The following is a 15,120-nucleotide window of genomic DNA, read 5'->3' as shown; positions in this document are numbered from 1 at the left end:
GGAAGAGTAAGTACACTATTAAAAATTGATACTCAAATATCACGAAACTTTCTTCATTTCTGACGAAATCGTTTCGTGGTATATGCTTCTACCGGAAATTTCGTCAAAGTTATGAAATAGTTATCGTCACTTCTGCAAGGAAACGATTTACGTCAAAATAAAGAAATATTTCGTCATTCTATTTTTTCCAAAAAAAATTCAAAGTGCATAATGCACTTACTCTTGCAAATAATGACTTTATCACGGGTACTAGATAGGTGGTAGAACACAACATGGACATATAGAACAGAGATTTAAGATACTTTGATGCCCAAAACAGGTTTCGAACCTCAGACCTTGCTGGCACGAGAACAACACCTGTCGATTGCATGACCACCATACTGTCATCAGGTTTAATTTGTCATTTTATTTTCGATTATCTAGTCTTTATTCTAGTTTAATCTTTCTAGTTAATCTCCCACAATACACTACGGTTTCAAGTTGAGGAAACATTTTCACCATATACTTGAGAGTTCGCGTTTCGTCACAAATCATGCGATTTGTTGACGAATGATTCTCCAAATTAAGGAAGTACTGCTCAAGGATTGTTGACTCACCAAAAGTGAGAGTTTCATATCTGAGAGTGCAGAGGTCAAAATTTTGACTAGCCCTATCCAGAACAATTTAAGCAATTATTTTGAGTACTTTATGAAACATTTCTGCTGTTCCAGGTGTTCCTGATTTTTTAAAGTGTATTTACATTGCCTAGGTTATTTCTGCAAAAATAGCTTCTAAAAGTAAATGTATGATCCCTAGATACTGAAGCGAAATGATATACTTGATGCTTTTTTTATTTTATTTTATTTTATTTTTTAACCGTCTTTGAACAGCCGACCCAATTTTAGGTTAACGACTACTAATGTTCAACTTCGTAGACTTGCAATTTTGAACGAAATGCAGAAGACAAGGGAACTCCTGGATCAAGTTTTGAGGGAAATTAGCCTTTGTGGAGATCTTCCTGATGAAACTAACGTACATTTGCGTTACATGGAGATGAAAACCGCGAAAGCCACCTACGGTTAGCCTGATGACAAAAGGACTTTATAATATGCCGGTATACCACTGAGGTTATTTTACGTCAGCAATGTGGTTGGCGCAAGCCAGGTGCGCAATTCGTATAGACTAGCCATCGCTGGGGTTTAGAACCCAGTTTACCTCATTGGAAGGTGAACACTCTACCCCCTGAGCCACCACGGCTCTACTTGATGTCTTAAAAACTTCATTAAAAAATTAAAATTTTCAAAATCATGAAGATGCTAGTAAAAATCGACCTGTTTTAAGTGCTACAAAATATGATCTTATTCTCGAGACACGCCAAACGTGAATATCCTTAGTCTTAAAAATGGTTCACCTTAGTCTTGAGAATAGGTCACTATTTTTTAGCACTCGAAACATGTCGACATATGCTACCATCTTCATAGTTTTTAAGCAAATGGAGTTTTTATATCATCAAGTTTCTAAAATGTTATTATCAGAGCCCCATGATTGACAAGACATAACTCTTTCATGTAATACTTGTAAGCCTCTCACAGAAAAAAAAAGATTTTTAAAACATCGTAGATAAAAGGTACGTATTTTTAGTAACATCTGAATGTTTCTAGTATAATATGTATCTGGTTTGAACTATTTTGCTTTAGACTGTTTATTTTACTTCAACCGAATAACTAAGCAGCATTCGTAAATCTTGACTTTTCCATCATTAAGTAACATTAACTGTTGTTATCTAGGAATGACTCAAACTAGTGGAATAGTTGCTGCAAAAGGAAGAGTTGCCGAAGTTGATTCTGAAAGCGCTGCACTTTATAGAAAAGCTGGTGCTATTCCTTTAGTTGTTACAATTGTACCTGAGCTATGCATGTGGTGGGAGAGCGCTAACTTATTGCACGGAATGCCTAGAAATCCTTACAATAACACACGCACCGTTGGGGGAAGTACAGGTAAGCCACATTACGAAGTAATGCGATATGTTATTAATAATATACTAAATATATATACCAAGAAAAAAGTGTGGTTACCTAGAATATGGTACGATTTACCGTGTTTCTGGCTCTATGGGAATACCAGAAAGCTCGATAATTTTTATCGATGCGCTTTTGTAATGATTTTGGTAAAATCTAATATATATAATTCTCTTACGTGGCTCCCAAATTTTGGCTGTATTTCTTTTCCACCGGTCGCAACGTTTGCTTTGTTTTGTTTACGTTACTATTTCTCTTACACGACGAATCGACCAATGATTGCCGCTTAAGATGTCACATGCCAAATCTAGCTGAGGTGGTTCAGCATATAGCGCTTTTAAAACGGAAACGGAAATAACCAGAGAGCATCAACTGCGGCAATCTCTTACTATTAAGCTATGTAGAAGTGAGTAGTCTTTGTCGATAGATCTCTATTTTAGTATTTTGTCGAAAGCGCTTTTTTTTTCCACGAATTTATGTATTACGAATTTATTTGACGATGATTGATTTATATCACGAATTATACTATAGCACATTTCTAATAGGTTTAACAAATTACATTTCATTTATTTGAATTCAAATTTATTGTAATGACTTAGTATTCACTAAAAATATGTAATTTTTTTAAAAAAAAAAGTTTTTATATGGATTTAAATGATTGTTTTGAATTCTTGGAATTTTGTGCATTTGCAATGTACCTAACTTAGTAGCGAACGAAGTGAGCTTGATTTGCGAAGCAAACCATATAAGATTGGGTAGCAATTTTCAGGGGTTGGAGAGCGTTAGCGAGCAGGGGGCGCAGCCCACTAGTTAATAATAAAATATGTTTTTTTTAATATATGATAAAAGTTGGTAATTTTATCATGATATGGCATAAAAAGCATTTATCCGGCTACATTAATTTTTGAGTTTTGTATCTTTTAATAAGTGTGTGATAATAAAAACTATAATTTGGTAACCGGAATTTCCAGTAAATCCTTGCCATATAAACGGAAAAAAATACCAAATGATTGGTTTAAGTACCATAGAGTTCAGTTTTTAATTCCAGAATTGTGAGGTTTTCTTTAACAGAAATGTTATTACCATATAGTACAGTAATTATACTAAATATTTTTTCTCCGTGTAATACTTGGAATAACAGAATTTGATTAGTAAAAAATTTAACTANCAAATATATCGAGAAATAAACGCCGGATCGAAAAAGTGAAATAGACACATTCAATATTTTTTGAAAAGCAATCCAATGATTCCCCACTCGATTCCATCTTAAGTACAAATTCCTATTTTTTTCTGCACTTTCGGATTTCCCAGAAATGAAATTACCGTATTTGACATATAAATTCATGCAATTTGCTGCACAAATGGCGCTATAACTGAGAAAAACTAAATAAACCCTAAACTGTTTAAAATAGTGAAACTCGAAACCTGTCAGATTAAGAACGTAAAAATTGAGATGTTTCGAATATTTTTATAGATTCTTTAAATTTTCTTTTTTGTGGACAAAAAATATTTTATAATCTACTTTTATTTTTAATATTGTTCTAAATTATTTTTATTTTGATTGAAATTATAAAAAATGGTAAAGTTTACAAAATTTTTGTTGATTTCTTCGAAATTATTATTATTATTATTTATTTTTTTTTTGAAAAAAATTACAGAAACAATTTTATATTTATTTTTTAATCTGATGGGAAAGGTCAAATGGGGTCACTTTACTCGGAAAATCCACATCTGCAATAAAAATATGGTTTCACTTTTAAGATTTCAAAGTTGCCCTCACCCCACCTCCAAGGGGTGGTGTGGGATAGCTAGTTTGGTATCATTAGTCACTTTAAGAAAATATTGAACTTTTCTACTTTCGTTCCGATTATCTCACGAGATATTTGATCATCATACAATTTTTACTTCCTGTATATGTGTTTTAAGTTAGAAATTCATATTTTATATTGTAATATAAAAATGACTTTTCTGACTCTTATGTGCATCTTATTTTACTGTAATTATACATTTATTGAATTAAAAAATAGTGGCAGACGACTTACACCTAGTCGTATAAAAGAACTTTCTCCTAGTGCAGTAAAGTACTAAGAGTCGCAATTTCTCTACGATGTTCCAATACACCACTTACTGAAAATTTTTTACAGTGTAATTAAAATATTACAGACATAAAGCACAATTTTTAAATTGATATTTTATAATTCATAATTAATTCAAGTTTGAAAAATATGTGTTTATTTATACACTTTTTTAGGTCGCCAGAATCTTTGGAGAAACTTTACGAATCTTACTTTTTCTCACACGACCATTATCAGAATATGTGCTCACCTATATCTATGAATTATTTATGGGAAAAACAAAACAATTGCCACCTATAGAAAATGAAATATTACTTTTATCAGCATCAGAACTAGCTCGGAAAATTCGAAGACGAGAGGTAATATGCATTAACTGCTTCTAAATTTGAATTCATCGTATTGGTTATAAATAAATTATTCATTAATATTTCTGGACTGTGTTTAGTGATAAGCGTCATTTATACTGGTTTCTCAATTATGTCAATATTCACCCTCTTAACTTTTATAACGGTCGCATTTGTACTTTTAAAAGTGGTGTCTTAATATTGTAAAGTTTAAGTCCACTTATTACGCCATTGGTGAAAAACTTCGAAATTAGTGTTCTTATTTTGAAAACGAGACAGAGGAAAAAAAGTACTTAATGTTGTAAAGCAAGTTTTCGACTGAGAACAAATAGACAATTTTTAACAAGTAATGCTTATGAAAAATTCTCAAAACTCGCATTTGTCTGCACATTAAAAATGGATACACAAATATCACGAAAGTTTCTTCGTTTCTGACGGACATTCTTGACATATGCTCCGAACAAAAATTTCATCAGTGACGAAATAAATATCTTCACTTCTTCGAGGAAACAAAGTGATTAGTGGGTACTTTATATAGGTTTTTAGACTCTATCAAAAGTTAGGTAAATTTCGAACTAAATAATAAAATATACCGAAATGAGATGAACCCTCATAAAATGGAATAAATTAATGGAGATAAAGGTTGAGCTGATATTTACAGAAATCAGTTTGCTTCTTAGATTCGGCCGAAGAACGTTGCATGCAATGGTGTTTTTTTTTAATACATATTTTAGGAAAATTGCTAACCATCTCATTTTTCTCTCCCAAATCATTCCACATTTCCTTCTTTTTTTAACAATTTTCCTCTCAGTAATATTATCTCTATAGAAGTAGAGTGCGTACCTAACTTAAAATTAACTACGTACACTATTAATATATGAAGAGTCCAAGTATAAAAATTAAGTACAGAACTCAGCATTTTGTTAATATTAAAAGTTTGGGGCTTCGGTCAAAATTTCCGTGACATTTTTCCATTAATTAGTGCGAAAATTATGTTCCAAGTATTTTTATACTTTTTGTAAATATAATAGGTGTGGCAAGGTTATGCGTTTTTCCTACTCGTAACACTTTTTCTTTTTCCAAATTTTTTGTTTTCCAAAAATCTCCGATTTTTGGCAAATATGGCTCTTTTCAGAGCCATGGTGGCTCAAGGGATAGAGCGTTCACCTTCAAATGAGGTGAATCTAGTTCGAATTCCAGTGATGGCTGGTCGATACGAATTCCACACACCACCAAAGTGTTGACGTAAAATATCCTCAGAGGTAGACGGATCATGGCTTAGAATCCCCTTTCCATAGGGTTAACCGTGGGTAGTTTTCATGGTTTTCCTCTCCATGTAACGCAAATGTAGGCTAGTTCCATCAAAAAGTCCTCCACGAAGGCGAATCTCTCCCAATAGTTAAACCAAGAATTCCCTTGTCTTCTGAATTGGGTTCAAAATTACAAGCCAACGGAATTGAACCCAAATCGTTGAGTAAACCCAGTTGAATCGTTGAGTCAGCTGTTCAGTGGCGGCTACAAAATCTGGCTTTTTCTCTCATCAGTATGTTTATCAATAAGACATTGAAACATATTTGCGTGGAGAAAAAGCAAAATTTTCAGAAACCGTAGTTAAGGAGAGGTGGAAAGTGTGGAGTGTGGAGAAATCGCGTGACCTTGGGGCGCCTATTTCTTATAAATAGTATAACGAGTCTTAAATGATGTAAGTATTGAAAATCTTTCTGTTTCCTATAGATCAGAAGTGAAGAAATAGTGAGAGCCTTCGCAGAAAGGTGCAGAGTGGTAAACCCTTTAATTAATGCAATTGTGGATGAGCGGTATGATGATGCTCTCAACGATGCCAGGACTGTGGATAAGTTTTTAAGCAGCACAGATAAGTCCGAAGAGCAAATTGCGAAGGAGACTCCCCTTTTAGGAGTTCCATTTTCTTGCAAAGAAGCCATAGGTGTTAAAGGTAATGAGCATTGTGCATTTTAGTTTTAATTAAATCGTTGTTCAAAACCTTGTCCTAGGTACAATCGATTGCAGAGTGTAAGGAAGAGTAAGTACACTATTAAAAATTGATACTCAAATATCACGAAACTTTNATTTTATTTTATTTTATTTTATTTTATTTTATTTTATTTTATTTTATTTTATTTTATTTTATTTTATTTTATTTTATTTTATTTTATTTTATTTTATTTTATTTTATTTTATTTTATTTTATTTTATTTTATTTTATTTTATTTTATTTTATTTTATTTTATTTTATTTTATTTTATTTTATTTTATTTTATTTTATTTTATTTTATTTTATTTTATTTTATTTTATTTTATTTTATTTTATTTTATTTTATTTTATTTTATTTTATTTTATTTTATTTTATTTTATTTTATTTTATTTTATTTTATTTTATTTTATTTTATTTTATTTTATTTTATTTTATTTTATTTTATTTTATTTTATTTTATTTTATTTTATTTTATTTTATTTTATTTTATTTTATTTTATTTTATTTTATTTTATTTTATTTTATTTTATTTTATTTTATTTTATTTTATTTTATTTTATTTTATTTTATTTTATTTTATTTTATTTTATTTTATTTTATTTTATTTTATTTTATTTTATTTTATTTTATTTTATTTTATTTTATTTTATTTTATTTTATTTTATTTTATTTTATTTTATTTTATTTTATTTTATTTTATTTTATTTTATTTTATTTTATTTTATTTTATTTTATTTTATTTTATTTTATTTTATTTTATTTTATTTTATTTTATTTTATTTTATTTTATTTTATTTTATTTTATTTTTCAACCGTCTTTGAACAGCCGACCCAATTTTAGGTTAACGACTATTAATGTTCAACTTCTTAGACCAACTACTAATGTTCAACTTCTTCTCTTCTTCAACTTCAATTTTGAACCAAATGCAGAAGACAAGGGAACTCCTGGATCAAGTTTTGAGTGAAATTTGCCTTTGTGGAGATATTCCTGATGAAACTAACATTTGCGTTACATGGAGATGAAAACCACGAAAGCCACCTACGGTTAGCCTGATGACAAAAGGACTTTATAATATGCCTGTATACCACTGAGGTTATTTTGCGTCAACAATGTGGTTGGCGCAAGCCCGGTGTGCAATTCGTATCGACTAGCCATCGCTGGGGTTTAGAACCCAGTTTACCTCATTGGTAGGTGAGCACTCTACCCCCTGAGCAACCACGGCTCTACTTGATGTTTTAAAAACTTCATTAAAAAAATTAAAATTTTCGAAATCATGAAGATGGTAGTAAAAATCGACATGTTTTAAGTGCTACAAAATATGATCTTATTCTCGAAACACGCCAAGCGAGAATATCCTTAGTCTTGAAAATGGTTCAACTTAGTCTTGAGAATAGGTCCCTATTTTTCAGCACTCGAAACATGTCGACTTATGTTAGTATTTTCATGGTTTTTAAACTAATGAAGTTTTTATATCATCAAGTTTCCAAAATGTTATCATCAGAGCCTCATGATTGACAAAATATAACTCTTTCTAGTAATACTTGTATGTTCCTTTAATGAGTTACGTAGAAAAAACTCATTTTCTTTTTATCCTGAAAAAGATTTTTAACACACGAATCATAGACAAAAGGTACATATTTCAAGTAGTATCTGAATATTTGTAGTATAATATGCAACTATTTTTTATCAATTTTGTTTTGAACTGTTTATTATACTTCAACCGAATAACTAAGCAGCATTCGTAAATGTTGACTTTTCCATCATTAAGTAACATTAACTGCTGTTATCTAGGAATGACTCAAACTTGTGGAATAGTTGCTGCAAAAGGAAGAGTTGCCGATGTTGATTCCGAAAGTGCTGCACTTTATAGAAAAGCTGGTGCTATTCCTTTAGTTGTTACGATTGTACCTGAGCTATGCATGTGGTGGGAGAGTGCTAACTTATTGCACGGAGTGCCTAGAAATCCTTACAATAACACACGCACCGTTGGGGGAAGTACAGGTAAGCCACATTACGAAGAAATGCGATATGTTATTAATAATATACTAAATATATATACCAAGAAAAAAGTGTGGTTACCTAGAATATGGTACGATTTACCGTAACTCTATGGGAATACCAGAAAGCTCGATAATTTTTATCGATGCGCTTTTGTAATGATTTTGGTAAAATCTAATATATATAATTCTCTTACGTGGCTCCCAAATTTTGGCTGTATTTCTTTTCCACCGGTCGCAACGTTTGCTTTGTTTTGTTTACGTTACTATTTCTCTTACACGACGAATCGACCAATGATTGCCGCTTAAGATGTCACATGCCAAATCTAGCTGAGGTGGTTCAGCATATAGCGCTTTTAAAACGGAAACGGAAATAACCAGAGAGCATCAACTGCGGCAATCTCTTACTATTAAGCTATGTAGAAGTGAGTAGTCTTTGTCGATAGATCTCTATTTTAGTATTTTGTCGAAAGCGCTTTTTTTTTCCACGAATTTATGTATTACGAATTTATTTGACGATGATTGATTTATATCACGAATTATACTATAGCACATTTCTAATAGGTTTAACAAATTACATTTCATTTATTTGAATTCAAATTTATTGTAATGACTTAGTATTCACTAAAAATATGTAATTTTTTTAAAAAAAAAAGTTTTTATATGGATTTAAATGATTGTTTTGAATTCTTGGAATTTTGTGCATTTGCAATGTACCTAACTTAGTAGCGAACGAAGTGAGCTTGATTTGCGAAGCAAACCATATAAGATTGGGTAGCAATTTTCAGGGGTTGGAGAGCGTTAGCGAGCAGGGGGCGCAGCCCACTAGTTAATAATAAAATATGTTTTTTTTAATATATGATAAAAGTTGGTAATTTTATCATGATATGGCATAAAAAGCATTTATCCGGCTACATTAATTTTTGAGTTTTGTATCTTTTAATAAGTGTGTGATAATAAAAACTATAATTTGGTAACCGGAATTTCCAGTAAATCCTTGCCATATAAACGGAAAAAAATACCAAATGATTGGTTTAAGTACCATAGAGTTCAGTTTTTAATTCCAGAATTGTGAGGTTTTCTTTAACAGAAATGTTATTACCATATAGTACAGTAATTATACTAAATATTTTTTCTCCGTGTAATACTTGGAATAACAGAATTTGATTAGTAAAAAATTTAACTATCGGCATGGTTGTTGATCCATGGAATATTCTAATAAGCATAAGTAAAGTTACTTGAATGGCTGTACTGTAGTTTTGGTTCCATAAACAATTTCTCAGTCTAAGCACAAAATGTTTCATGCTTAGACTCCAAGGAAGGTTATAGTTATATAGATATTTAGATAACTATAATATGTCTATTCAAGTACCTTAATTTGTGTCTTATTTTATTCATGTATAGCAACAAGTATATACCATCCTCTCTTAAAAAGTGCACATAAAAGCATGTCCTTTTGACTTTTTATAAAACATTTTTTGTTATTCCAACATTTAACAAAACTAAACACGAAATATTAAGATACACTACCATTAATATTTCATTCTGTGAACTAATATTTGTTGATGGAAAAAAATGCTTAGGAAGTGAAAATTGGATTAGTTATTTAGGACAGCAGTTCCCAAATTGTGTTCCGCGGAACCCTAGGATTATATGGAGGAGTTAAAGGGGTTCCGAAAGTTAGGATTCTATTTTAAATGTGCCTTCTTATTAATATTTTCGAAAATCAATATTCTATAGTTGTTGTTGACGTATGCCTGTTTTAGGCAAAGGGGGTGCGATTGTTCTTGTTTTTCAGTGGCGCCATCTATGGCCAAGAATTCGACTTCTGTCACACCATTCGTCACACCCGTTCATAGGGCGAACCCATTCATACATCCATTCATTCATCCACAGATCGTAATTTTGACCTGAATCAGAGAACGATCGATCTCCAATCCAGTACCCCCAGAGGTATTGATTTGTTATGGGTACATGGAGAACTTTTGAGACTCGACAGATTTAACGTGCATCAGTCACTTTACAATACTACATGTATAAAGCATAAATAAAGTTACTTGAATGGCTGTACTGTAGTTTTGGTTCCATAAACAATTTCTCAGTCTAAGCACAAAATGTTTCGTGCTTAGACTCCAAGGAAGGTAATTGCTTCGGGTGGCGGGGTTCGAACCCACGAACTCTCGGACATGGGCCCAGTGCCCTACCGACCAGGCTATCCCGGCCCTATTCTGAGTATTCTGCGTAATTAATAACATTTTCTATTAATTACTCAGTTTTCCTTTTGAAATTATTTAAAATAAGATGCAAACAAGAGAAAAAATGGCAATTTTTTTTAAAAATTAATATTTTTTTAATCGCAATTTTCAAAATATATATTGAAAAGGATAAGTAATTATAAGAAAATTGCATTAGTATTTCCCATTGTTCTAAATTCATTAACATAGAAAAGTTTATTGCAGTTCTCTTTCATTTTCATATCAACGGAAATTATAATTCCACTTATTTTAATCATTTTCTGCTTACATATATTTTCCAAAAATAGATGAAATAGACTCAGCTCGAGCTTGGCGAATTCATCCATTAGACCAAAAACTTTAAATGAAACTTTAAACTTTTAATTTCTTTTGACGGAACTTCAACTTTAAGAAAGACAATAGGAACGTATTAAACATTTATTTTGAAAATATTTAATAAGTAGATATAATTTTACATCGTTTTATTATTAAATATCTTAGAGAAAAAAATTTCGAAGCGCATATTTAGAAGATATGGATTTAAAAATAAGATAAAATTTCATTACGCCTGTTTACTGAAGTTCGTTGCGAAACTTTTACAATACAATGATATTTATCATTAAGCCTATGTTTAAAATAATAATTATGTTTATAAATTTGGATTTGAATAGAAATTAATTTGCCCAGTCTAACTGTCAATTTTTTGTTTTTTCTTCAATAAAATCCAATGTCCAATTACGAAATACGAAGAATTACCAAAAAAATTACTTATTTACGTAAAATATAATATTATTCTAAACACGCATAGCGTACAGTCAAAACAAGTCTATTCTTTTCAAAACATATTCAATAATAAATAAAATCATATACTTTAAAAATTATTTGTTTTTAAAATGCCTGAAAACCATTTGAAGTTAAATATTTAAGTATCAATCGCAGAATTTTTAAAAGAAGTCAGATTCTGTTTCCTTATTATTAAATAATTTTTTTCGTAAATCGTGATTTAGATATTTTAGCTAATTTAATTTTCATATTCATTAAAACAATTTGATAAAAGACAACTATTTGTTTTTGAAAAACTAAAAACCATTTGAAGTTAAATATTTAAGTATTGAATATAGAATTTTTTTTCTAAAAATATTTTGAAGAATTAAGAAAATAAAGAGACATTTTTCTAAGCCTGACTTTATTTTAAAATATGTTTTTCTTATTATTCAATATCTCATTTTGTAATATAGTGATTTAGGTATTTTACTTCATTTCTGTCATTCATAAAAATAATAATGAAAAAAAAAAGTAAAACCTGTCTTTCAGGTCTTTGTAATTTTTTCAAATGCTTTTTAAATGAAAACTTGCATTATTATTTCTAAACATAATTCTATTTCAATTGTGTATACATGTTTTATGCGTATGTATTTGCGTATATATATACATATGCATGTGTGTATATAGATATAAATTATAGGGTTTTGTGTGCAATATCTTTAAGCTTAACTGGATATTTTTTATTTTCCCTTCTGTTATGAAAATTTCTTTACGTACTGTGTATGTACAGTAGGCGTGAAAAAGAAACGAATTACAATGAATAACTTTTGATTTAATGATCGGATGTTCAAGAACTCAGATTTAATGATTTTAGGGGCGACCTTAAATATGCCAATTAATTAACGTTAAAAAATTTCTAAATATAAAAAAAATCTCTTTGTTAAAATTCGATTTTTCAGAAATTATTCGAGAAACTTTGCCTAAGTTTTGTATTTTGCCATATGAAATTACATTCTTTAAATTGACGTACGAAAGATTTACACTTTATGATTCAAAATTTTTTCGATCATTGTTAAATAGAATAATAAAAAATTCTAAATATTTACGAAGCGTTATTTTTTTGTATTAAATTATCTTAGGATAAACGAATTTTATACTTGTGTGCAAAAATATTTAAATTCGTTTGAAAAAGTTTGCGAGCTAAGCCGAAATGCGCAAAAAGTAAAGTTAACATAAAAAGGTACAAACTTTGGACTGCTTTCCTGATCGAACTATTTTTTACCATATTTTCTATTATTTTTTAACGAAATATTTATTACCATATTTTTAAGATTGCAGCTAATCCTATGCTCAGACACACAAAAATTCAAGTTTGTCAAAAAATGTATCTTTATTTAAAGATAAATTACGTTTCCGCGTCTGTTTTCGTAAAATTAAAATATATTCTGTATTAATTAATGAGCATATTTGAGGTCCTCCTCTCGAGCCATTAAGAGTGAATCCTAGAACGTGAAAATTCGATTATTAAATTAAAAGTTCTGGGTGGTTCGTTTTCTTTTCTTTTTTTTTTTTTTGCGCACTGCGCAATATTTTGAAGAAAAAAAAATCTATATAGTTTCACATAATTTGTATGTTAAATATTTTCTATAACAAAATTTTGATTCTTTTTAAACATGATTCAAATTATATCGACTCCGATTATAAAAACTGTAGAAGCTTTGACGATAAAAACTAGTATTCCATTGCAAAAAGCTGTAGAGAAAATTTTGTAAATTAATACAAAAAGCTTGCACTTCATTAATAAGTATGCTTTTTAGGAGGGGAAGGTGCTATACTAACAGCTTGTGGTGCCGTTATTGGAATAGGAAATGATATAGCAGGAAGTATTCGTCTACCAGCTGCATTTTGTGGTATATACGGACATAAACCATCCACAGGTATAATTTATGATTTATTTATGAAAATAAATTTTAAATTAATAAACTTGTATTAAATTATTTGCCTGTTATATATCTTAAAATCTCTGTATATCCTTAACAGCTTTTTACTATAATTAGTAATGATTAAAAATACATAATTACCAATGCTTAAACACTATGAAAAATTCTGGACCAAATTAAGGTAAAAAGTTCCGGCTCTCAGGGTATCGGTAATTTCTACCATCAAATCCATTTTTATCGGAACCTGCTACATAACCAAAATCTGATATTCAGTAATAATTATAGCAAAATCACTGAACCCCTCTAATTAAACAATTACTTCTGAAAAATATACGGAATATTATTTTATGGTAAAAATTGATTTAATGGTAAAATGTATGTTACGAATGATGCACGAAAAGTACTGATACTTTGTACTCGAAATTTGATCCGTAATTTTTCACAGTGTAGTAGCGGATTAGTATGATTTTAACACTCTTTAAAAGAAAAAACGCTTTCCTGTTGTGTTGATTATTATTAAACATTAAATATTGAAAAAATTATAGAGCGCATGGCACATTTAAAATTTTTTGTCAGAATTTTCTTTTTTAGTATTGCATTTAAATGTTTAATCAAAAGAATCAAATTTAAAACTTTAACTATGCTACATTCATTATATTCTAATTCTGCAAATAAATCTATGTGGGAATGTCTTATTTGTTCATCTATTCGTGGGAATTTTTTCCTCATTTATTGAGGCTTTTTCTGTAACGAAACAGAAACATTTGGAATATCCTTTTTGAAAAAAGGAAAGTAAAACATTATGAATTTCACTTTATATTTATTTATCAAAAATTATTGTCTGTAGGTATATTTTCCTTCTTAAGTTTCTACTACCGCAACATACCTACCAAAATTATTAAAAAAAACATTAATGTTTTTCCCACCTATCATTTGAGTAAATAAAGAAAAAATAGCATCTCTTAAAGATTAACAGCCAATATATGCGATGTGATATAACCTATGCTGGCTTTATCAAAAAGTGTTAGTGAAAACCTATACAATAAAATATAATATAATTACCAATATGCAATAAAATATAAAAAAATAAATGACTAATTATTACAAAGTATTTTTTTAACTCAATTACATTTGAATAAACCGATCTCATTATTGTATGCTAAAAGATTATTGCTTTACTTAAAAATTTTCTGAGATATAGTAAAATACGTAAAAAGTGAAATTAACATTGTGAGGCCTCAGCTTTCATCCGTAAATTAGTGGAACCATATTTTCCAAATGCCGACCAGTCTGTGTAGGGGGCAGGGAACTGTCCTTGCATCAGAAAGGTTCTGGGTTCGAATCCCGGGCAAGGCATGGATGTTTCTTTCCCTCTATCTGTGTTCTATGTCCGCCCTATAAACGGGTTGTGGTAGTGTGACGTGGGCGACGTTGTTCCACCGCCGTGGCTTCGCCACAGGTGCCCACTGGGTAACGAAAAGAGAAGTAGCAGTTCTGGCGCTTTCTGTGGCCAATGGACAATAGCTCCAAGTGCCCGCCATTAAAAAATATATATATATATTTTCCAAATTGCAGCTATTCGTTATATTTTGATAGCTACAAATCCGAAACCCATTAAAAAAAGTCATGTTTATTCGAAAATTTTTTTTGTGATTCTGTAACTTAACTTGCAATTAATAGTAACTCTGATTAATTCTTATATTTGAGGTTACCTCTTGTAATGATTATTAATCATTATTATTGATTCTTCACTGGGTGAAAAAAGTATTGTCG

The 15,120-nt window shown here is 29.9% G+C and overlaps 1 protein-coding gene across 6 annotated transcripts in view; it reads left to right on the top strand.

The window, feature by feature from the left end:
- The window catches only part of LOC107449026 (fatty-acid amide hydrolase 2-B-like), a 43,199-nt gene that overhangs the window by 14,604 nt on the left and 13,475 nt on the right, over positions 1–15,120 (top strand). For 4 of the 6 annotated variants that reach the window (XM_043051709.2, XM_071185624.1, XM_071185626.1 and 1 more), the window contains 4 exons: positions 4,249–4,431; positions 6,151–6,370; positions 8,203–8,412; positions 13,225–13,344. In XM_043051709.2, coding sequence (XP_042907643.1) covers positions 4,249–4,431; positions 6,151–6,370; positions 8,203–8,412; positions 13,225–13,344 — 733 coding nt within the window. Of the gene's footprint in view, positions 1–1,766; positions 1,977–4,248; positions 4,432–6,150; positions 6,371–8,202; positions 8,413–13,224; positions 13,345–15,120 lie in introns of all 6 variants that reach the window. The other 2 variants (XM_043051712.2, XM_043051713.2) reach the window with 1 other exon arrangement.

The sequence above is a fragment of the Parasteatoda tepidariorum genome, chromosome 9 (genome assembly GCF_043381705.1).
Source record: "Parasteatoda tepidariorum isolate YZ-2023 chromosome 9, CAS_Ptep_4.0, whole genome shotgun sequence".
Taxonomy (NCBI): domain Eukaryota; kingdom Metazoa; phylum Arthropoda; class Arachnida; order Araneae; family Theridiidae; genus Parasteatoda; species Parasteatoda tepidariorum.
This window is presented reverse-complemented; position numbering and strand designations above follow the sequence as displayed.